The sequence below is a fragment of the Rhagoletis zephyria genome, unplaced genomic scaffold, assembly GCF_001687245.7.
Source record: "Rhagoletis zephyria isolate East Lansing unplaced genomic scaffold, Rhagoletis_zephyria_1.1 Rzeph_scaffold_03837, whole genome shotgun sequence".
NCBI classification, from domain to species: domain Eukaryota; kingdom Metazoa; phylum Arthropoda; class Insecta; order Diptera; family Tephritidae; genus Rhagoletis; species Rhagoletis zephyria.
This window is the reverse complement of record NW_016160920.1, coordinates 5,293-14,243: the sequence shown is the minus strand read 5'-3', so window position 1 is coordinate 14,243 and position 8,951 is coordinate 5,293. Positions and strand designations below refer to the sequence as shown.

General features: G+C 36.5%; 1 protein-coding gene across 5 annotated transcripts; it reads right to left on the bottom strand.

The window, feature by feature from the left end:
• Window positions 1–2,255: 2,255 nt before the first annotated feature.
• Cht2 (Chitinase 2) lies at window positions 2,256–8,317 on the bottom strand. 5 transcript variants are annotated; one of them, XM_017624961.1, is made up of 5 exons: window positions 8,207–8,317; window positions 4,070–4,148; window positions 3,719–3,883; window positions 3,130–3,635; window positions 2,256–3,071 (listed from the first exon to the last, which is right to left on the bottom strand). In XM_017624961.1, the coding sequence occupies exons 2-5, from the start codon at window positions 4,146–4,148 to the stop codon at window positions 2,391–2,393; spliced, it is 1,431 nt and encodes a 476-aa protein (XP_017480450.1). In that variant the 5' UTR covers window positions 8,207–8,317; the 3' UTR covers window positions 2,256–2,390. The 5 variants fall into 5 exon arrangements, with proteins under 5 accessions (XP_017480450.1, XP_017480448.1, XP_017480447.1 ...); XM_017624959.1 differs by having other exon boundaries at window positions 8,110–8,312; XM_017624958.1 differs by having other exon boundaries at window positions 8,132–8,312.
• Between the last annotated feature and the right edge of the window lie 634 nt (window positions 8,318–8,951).

Below are 8,951 nucleotides of genomic sequence, written 5' to 3'. Positions count from 1 at the left end.
CCAATCAAAGTATTTAGCATAACTTAAGGGCAGACATTTTAAATTTATAAGGGTGTTGGGTTTGGTTTTCTGTAATGGCATATAAATACACAGATACATAAATATGTATGTACATATGCGCTTCCTTAAAAAATTGTAAAATTTTAGGTTTATTTTTAAAGTTTATAGAATCATTTTTTGTGGTGCTCTATAAGTTTTACTTAAAAAATGATAGTTATAATGAATAATAAAAGTAATAACTATGTTCCATACACAACTGATGTATGTATGTGTATATATGTATATACATACATAACTATTGTATAATTATTTCACATATTCATACATAAATGTATGAAAACGTGCTTTTAATTTTTTATTAATATATATATAATCTATAGTTAAGTACATATATTAAAATGTATGTGTACATACTTATGTAGACTGTTAGTTTTGTGAATTTGTTATATAAAAATCTATTGTAGCTAAAGTGAAATATTCTATTGAAATTATGTTTAATAAAAAGTGCATAAAAAGAAATAAATCGAAATATATAGAAATCAAAATAAATGGTAGTAGTTTTGTATTTGAAAAATTAGGATTTTTTTTTTTAATAAAGGAGACTCATGAAGGGCTCAGAACTCGTACGTAATTATTTTATTTATTTAATTTTAAATAAATTATTGGTTCATACAAAGTTTCCCTGAATTTTTTGGTACATTTTTGCAAAAAAAAAAAATAAAAATTTATACCAAAAAAATTTTAATCAAGCACATATGTATGTATATAATGCCCATAATTATCTATGACCTTTTGCCATTTTCAGGTAGTTTAATAATTCCATCGGTGTGGGAATTCTGTGGTTTATCGGCAAAAAAATTGGCCCAGTGATTTTCAGCGGTTCTTCGGTCGGCCACTTTTTTACCAAGAAGAAAGTTGTGCAGAGACCAAAACAAACTTTTTTCACGAGCGTCGAAAAAAAATACAGCCACGGATAAGACTTCCGTTTTAATGACGGCCACGGCAAACGGGTAAACGAGTACGATTTGAGGGCATGCACCTTGATGGGTAGGGTGCCTGTTGTTGTTGTAGCCAGGGCTTCGGGCGGAGCGGCGCAAAGGAGCTAAGGAGCGAAGGATTTAGGCTGGAGCGGAGCTGGAGCAAAGAGCTAAAAAAATTCATTTGCTCCTTGGCCCCTTAAAGAAAATTATATATATATTTTTTTTGCCACTAAAAACAATCGTGTTAAATAAATTGTTATTGTGGTTGTTCGCAATTGCCTGATTATCAGGTTATCTGGTTACGTGCTTATATTTCTTATTCAGTTTAAAAAAATAAAATACACTACAGAATAATAATTTTTAACCAGATAACCAGATAACCAGGCAAGTGGGAACAACCACATTCTATTTTTATTTGGTCATACTGTTCATTGCAAAATGCCCAACAGTCAGGGATAATTGCAACGTCAATTTGAACGGCGATGAAAAAACAATCACTTCCCAGCCAGCAGAGATGCATAAATTTTGCCGACAGTGCGGTCTGGTACAATTCTCCGTATCCGGAAACGAAGCGGAAAACTTTCGAAAAAGATCATGTTATTTGAAAGCAATAATTATATTTTATTTGCTTAAGCTGAAAATTTTGAATCGTGTATACGTAGTCGGCAGTGGCAGAGCGTGTAGAGGGGCAAGCTAGTATTCGTTAGCTTTCAGAAGGTGTCGGGTTCGAATGCCGTCAGGCACTTCCTTATAAGGTGCCTCTGCCCTGCTAGTTGATGTCCTCGTAAGGACAAAAGCTGACATACACCCGCCATCCAAGAAATGCGTTGGACGGTGCAAGGCAAAAAATATTCGGAGCTTTTATTTACCTTTCAGCAAAAGCTGGAGCACATTTGGGTTACATTTCGTTGAAAAAACCTAAGGTAAAGTCTCCCTTGCCCATATGCTAAGCATGTGCTAAGAAATAGTTTTTCTCCTTTCTTTTGACAAACGTGTAATTTTGAGTTTTATCACCTCTGAAGGTCGTGTACGAATTGTTCCTTATTATGAGTTATTCGGGTAATATGAATGAATTTCACTTTTGTTGTTTTTTTTTTTTATTAAAATGTATATCATTGTTTAAATAACTACATCTAAGGACTTTTTACATGTACATACATATTTCACAACTACAACTAAATATAAATTTTTACACACATATGTATTTCTTAAGTACTTTGTGGGTTTTATAAGTACACACATTTCAGGTTAATGCTTCTTGTAAAATTTTTCTTCTTTTGAGATGCTAGCAATTTCGATGTGTGTGATGTAACTTGACATTATGAACTTGAACTTTCTTGCCAAAATTAAATAAAGTACAAAGTATTACCTTTTCTTAGTAAGTACAGACACAATTACTCATTTAAAATTCTATGTAAAAAAGACAAAAAAAAACGCATTGAAAGCAAGCAGCCCTGTTTGCAGCAGCACTTCTGCACCGCCATTGCTATTCTTTCGATCCTCTATGTTGCCATGCGGTATCTCATTATCTTCGATACTTTGCTCGATCTCCTCCAATGCCAATGTTGTGGCTTCGTTAATCGTTCGCAGCAGCGGATAGTTTGAATTTATACGTTTTGGCATAATTGCATGGCCATTGCTTTGCAGATATTTGTAATCTGCATAAATGTCATCCTCTGGTTGGCAAACGCCGCGAAAGTCATCAGTGTCTATGGACCATATCATGGTACCAGCAAGTTTTTTCTCAACGGCGTACTTCACCTTATTTGCAATAGAGCGGGCGTTATCGAATGTCACCACTTGTACTAGGCCGCTGAAGACGTCACGCTCGGAGCGCGCTAGCATTTGTGAAGTTTTCGCATCCCAAACGGTGCTCCAACCTGAAGTCCTATTGCTCAGTATGCTGCAGATTTCATTGTAGCCAAGAAAGCCTTCTTCGCGTGTAAAGGGTCCCTGAAAAGCTATGCCGTCGGTAGGATCACCAACGTTGCCATCTCGGGGTGTTCGAAAGGTACGGCCATAAAATGGCAAACCTAAAACAATTTTGTTCGGCGGCGCACCCAATTTCAAGAGGTAATCGATGGTGTATTGCTGAAAGTACAACATATGTATGTATGTAGACATATGTATGTATGTACACTATACTCACCACGCTCAGCGTATCACCTTCGGGAGCCGTGAGTGGTGCATTAAAGCCAACTTGTTTATCCCAGCTGCCATGATAGTCGTAACACATAATGTGTAGGTAGTCTAGATATCGTGAAATTTGACGTACATCGTATGCCTGGTCAATAACATTCTTGGCTGCACCGATTGCCGAGGTCAACAACAAATTATACTTATCAAACTCATCTCTCAGTTCCTTCGTGAATTGCACAAAATTTTCACGATCTTGTGGACGGCCGCCACGTTGTGTGGGATATTCCCAATCGAGATCGAGACCATCGAAATTATAGCGACGTATGAACGTGGTGACCTGTTTGACGAAACGGCCGCGTTGTTCCGCATCGGCCACCAACAAAGAGTAATTTTTGGAGCCTTCATTCCAGCCGCCTATAGCCAAGCTCACTTTGAGGTGTGGGTGTGTGATTTTGAAACCGGTTAGGTGTTCGAAACCGCCTTTGCCGTAATCTTCTTTTAAATCTTGCCAAGGATCTGGAACAAGAATTGCGATTCTAATTAAAACTGATTTCTAACAAGAGTAAAATAGTTTATTATTTTTGCAATGCCTTTCTTACCCAAAGATTTAATGGCCGATTGTGTGATATCCAGACCGGCAAAGGCATAGACTACGTGTGTACACAGATTCGGATCGAAATTATCGATCGCATATGCGCCATTACCAGGCCGATACACAGCCCATGTCGAAATATAACACACCACCACTTTGCCATGTGTAGGTCCTGCAGACGTGGATATGCAAACATTTTTTTATAGGTTTGAAAATGTGTGATAAATTTTAAAATAAGGTACATATTAAATTTCAATTTCAGTTACTTAAGAGTGTGTATATATATGTACATACATATATGCAATGCATACATATTTATATATATATATAACAAAAAAGGTATCCAATTCCAATTCACCTGTCTTTGCCGACGCCCAGTTCACGATTGAAGCTAAGGCTGAAATTGTAAGCACAACCCTCCATCCTGTGGAAGCCATCTGAAAGAGAAAGTTTGAAAAAATACTACTTTAATATTAGTGGACTTTGACTTATGAAAAGGGCAGATATAAGCTGTAAGAGCAAAAAATAAAAAAAAAGCAAATGTGTAACGGAAGGACGCCTTTTTGTTTTGTGGTTTTTGTTTTGCTTAGCCACAGTCTCGGACGAGTAACTTGGTCGAGGGTTAGCAGTTTGTGAAACTTTATCTATTTTTGCAGTTTACCATAAAATCTGCATTGATGGCATTAAATGTTGTTTTTTTATTGGTAATTTTAATTAACTCACTTAACATTAATTCATTTCTTCTCAAATATAGTTTATTACTTCTCTTGCGTCAATCACGCCTTAACTGTNTATTTTTTTTCTCAAATATAGTTTATTACTTCTCTTGCGTCAATCACGCCTTAACTGTTAAGCCTTTCCTGTGAGCGCCTGATTTCTGTATCGGCAAAAATAGAAGGATATCCGCGTTGACGAGAAATCATAAACGTACATATACTTATTTATGTATGTGCATGTATTTATGTATGTGTGTATGTTTTATAACGGCTTACTGTGACCAAGTGTAAACTGGTTTTGAAAATAACAATTAGCACATTGCATTGCATTTCATGCGTGCAAGCTCTTGGGAACATTTTTTTGAAACCAATGTATACACAATTAATAAAATACAAAGAAATGTATACATACGTACCGATACTACATAAATAAATACGCAAGCAAACATATGTAATTTATACATGGACATTAGGGTGGTAAAAAAAAAATACACAGGAGCACCATGTTTTTGGAGAAAAAAATTTCAAGCTTTTTATTCAATTTTTAGAAAATTTTCGAGTATGCAGTTTTGTAGCCAATCCAATTTAAGCATGATAAAGTACAAGTATCAAGTCACTAAAAATTATCGTTGATTTTTTAGATTTTTTTGTCGAGGGTGTTGAGCATTTTCTTCCATGTGAACAAAATCAATTTTTAACCGAGTTCAAAAACAGGCGGAGGTTGAAAATTCGTCGAAATATTCTTTTTTTTTTATGTTCATAACTTTGACTCACGTGAACCGATTTCGATAATTATTTTTTATGGGAAATGTGGCACCTCAAGGGCAGGGTGGTAATTTGGTTTAGATTCGATCATTGCAGCATGAAGAAATTAACGGTACTCCTAAATTTGTATATAAGAATTAAAGTCGGTTGTGTTTTCTGCGTAAAAATCACTTGTAATTTTATTTATTTATTTATTTATATTTTAGTTATGGAATAAATTTGACAAAAAACAATGATTTGGAGCACCCTAATGTGTAATGTACGAGTACTCTTCCGACTGGTTCAATAAACGTTTTGCAATTCACTTGGCTGTTACTAAATTGAAATTAATTACGAGACTCGTTGATAAGTTCTTAAGTTGTGCGAGAATTAAGACCGGCAAGAATGACAACGACAGCTAACTTCGTTAATGTCATACAAATTTTTATACATATATTAATACATGTACATACATATGTATGTATGTGTGTACAATGTGATGAATAATCAAGCGAATAAAAGTGAAAGAGATAATTAAATATGTTAAAAAGAATGTATCATAAGTTCTTCCAAGAATTCTTTTACTTTTATGCTAATGCTTATAAAAAACAAAACTTAAAATACGTTAAAAAATTACAACTACTGGCTACCAAGATCGTGTGATTTAGCCACAATCGGGCCATGCCTTCAAAGCCAATATAACCCAGGTCATCCTTCAAATGCGGCCAGAGTGTACGGCAGAGTGATTGTAAACCGGTCCACTCGGATCCGTGCCATCGTAAGATGCCTTGCATGGCAAACATTCGTGGGCCTTTCCAATAAAGAAGATTTTCGTTATTTTATTCAATTCCATTTCAACATATGTATACCCGCACTTCATGAAATAAAATAAGTAAAAATTTTTAAGTTTTTTTTTTTTAAATTTACTATCTGCGTTGGTTAACGACTTGCTAACTTGTTGGCGGCATCTTTTTTTATCTGGAGTTTCTTAACACTCCTCATCGTACCAGTTGTTCTTTCAGGCTCGCTGAAACCCGACTATTTCTTCGACGACGGTACTTAATGATAGATTTGTTAAAGAGTGCTCTCTGAGGGCCGAGAGTCGGGTAGCGAATTCATTGGCCGTTTGTTGTAATTGCAGCTTTTCGACATTAAGCTTTCCTTGCATTTGCCTTGAGCCCACATTTTTTGCTGCACAGAGGCGGATTCGTATCTTGGCTGCAACAAGATAGTGATCCGATCTGATATCCAGGCTTCCTCCTCCTCCTTCCGCCTATCACAACATGATCGATATGGTTTCTCGTTTTTTTCGATCTGGAGACAGCCGCGTAGCTTGATGGATCTTTTTATGCCTGAACCTAGTGCTGTATACTTATGTATATGTTTCTGGCCCGGCGAAGTTGATCAGCCTCACTCCGTTGTCTGACGTTTGGAGGCTGAATTTTTCGACGGTGGCTTCAAATATCCCTTCTCTTCCCATACTGACATTGAAGAATGTGAGCTCCAAGCCCTCATAGAACATTTCGTCCTTCTCTTCTGCCGGAGTGTGGGCGCAAATCACCGATATGTTGAAGAATCTTGCTTTGATGCGGATTGTGGCGAGACACCGAATTTGCGCTCCTTTACATGGAAGCTGTAGTAGACGTCTCAAGGTCCCAGGTATTGCTTACCTTGCCCCGTCCAACGTATTTCTTGAATGGCGGTGATGTAAGCTTTTTTCCTTACGCGGACATCAGCCAGCCAGGCAGAGGCACCTTCCCTATTAAGGCCCCGGACATTACAGGCGCATATCCATAAAGCGCAGTCAATGTTTCGTGTGGTGGGTCGTCAAAGTTTGGAGGCGAAATTAATCAAGGCTGTTTTCGGGTTTTCATTGAATATGTATTTTTTTAAGTTACGGGTTTTTGTTTTTGTATTTACATTATATCCTGGCTACTCCCTTGGTTAGAGGTGCGAATGACAACTCGGTAGCACCAAGGTTCAATCTCTGATGCGAACAACACAGTGATTTTCAAATTGTAGTTGCTTATTTACTAGTCAAGGCGGAGCTCCGAGTGTGATTCCGTCTTGAAAAAATCACCTCATAAAATGCACATAGGTCCCTTTATAATCAAAATAAGCCGGACACCACAAATTACAGCTTCACCATATAGTACTTAGCAGGAGGTGTAGGCGGCAAATATTTTTTTTTAAATCAGCTTTGTAAAACTGCCAAAAATTTAGATTCTTTCGGGTGAAGTCAAACGACGTAGAAAGCAAAAGATGATACAGCTTTGCCTCTTATTCAGATCAGCTAAAACAAAACTCGCTTGAGCTAATGAAACCGGAATCGTAAGCTTCTTAAGTGATTGGTTACTGCGATGCTGGCAAAAAAAAATAAAAAATACTGAAAACCACAAACAATGGCTGGCTTGAAAAACAAATATTCGTACAAAAGCGAAAAAACTGCGGAAGTTTTTGGTTATAACGAAAACTAAAGTAGAGCAAAACAAATAAGGAAAACACAGTAAAAAAAAGTTAGGGCATAAGTCAAGCAAGAAATTCAATTTTATGACCACCGATCGCTGCTATTTTATTTAGTGAAGCGCTGCGCATGCGCTACAACAGCGCTATCCAGCAGGTGATGGCGTGGCGCATTGGCTAAAATAGTAATCACAGTATGTACGAGTATGTAGTTAGTTACCTCTATGCTAGTACTTACACGCAGCTACATAAATACACCCATACATATACATACATATACACTCTATATACATTTGTTCATACACACAAGTGGTAGGTACAAAATTCACGCACTTTTGTTCCATTTATTATTTTATTTAATTTAGTTATTTTAATATATTTTATATACAGTAGTGCAGCGCGTTTTTTTTTTCTTGTTTAGTTCACCTTAAAATTAAAATATCTAAAAAGAGGTCATGCCAACAAAGGCACATACTTGTGTTTTTTTTTTTGTATACCTTCAGATTTATGTATTATTTTAGGGAGTATTTTTTATTTTTTTTTAACACAAAAACTAAATATTACAAAAGTACCGCAAGAAATGTTAAACTCCGACGGCACGATTGCCACCGCAATTGCCGCTCTCTTATCGAAAACTGAATGTACGACAGACAGGCTGGGCTTTGACTTTGGTGGCGGCTAACCACAAAGCTTCTCGAATCAACTCAGCAATTACTGCAAATACTCTCGTACAATGAAATTGGTTCAAAAGAAAATGAAAAGCCTCACTCTCTAGTCGGAGTCAAAGACAAGACCAGCATATAGTATGTAAGCATACATACATACAATGCAGGTATATACATATATATGTACATTAGGGTGTATCATCAAAAAAAGTTTCGGGTTTTCCACCGCACCCCCAGGGGTCCACGGAAGACTCGACGGGGGTCCACGGTGACGTAAAAAAAAATTTGGGGGTCCATGAATTGTAAATGGGGGTCCACGAAAATTTATCTGGTTTCGATGTAAAGAACCAAAATGGTTGCTTGATAGCCTCTTTATTTAACTTTAATTTTTTCGAATGGTGCATAGCAGGGTTGTTGCGAATATTATTCCCAAATAAAAGTCCTTTCCGGATCATAAACAAACCGCTTATCCAAATTAAACAAGTTTAGTATCAAATGAAAGAGGACTTAACTGAAATGTCTAATCGAGGATAGCCACATATTGAACAAAATTTCAACCAAAAAATATTAATTAAGTACCATAGAACAAACCTTGTGTCAGCTATACGCATTTCTTTAGTATTAAATTATACAAAAAATATAAATAGAGGTC

Coding starts and splice junctions, on each gene's coding strand:
- Cht2 (XM_017624957.1), bottom strand. CDS start 4,441: ATGTTAAGTGAGTTAATTAAAATTACCAATAAAAAAACAACATTTAAT. Junction 4,149..4,372: donor CCATCAATGCAGATTTTATG/GTAAACTGCAAA, acceptor TTTCTCTTTCAG/ATGGCTTCCACAGGATGGAG. Junction 3,636..3,718: donor ATCGGCCATTAAATCTTTGG/GTAAGAAAGGCA, acceptor TTCTTGTTCCAG/ATCCTTGGCAAGATTTAAAA.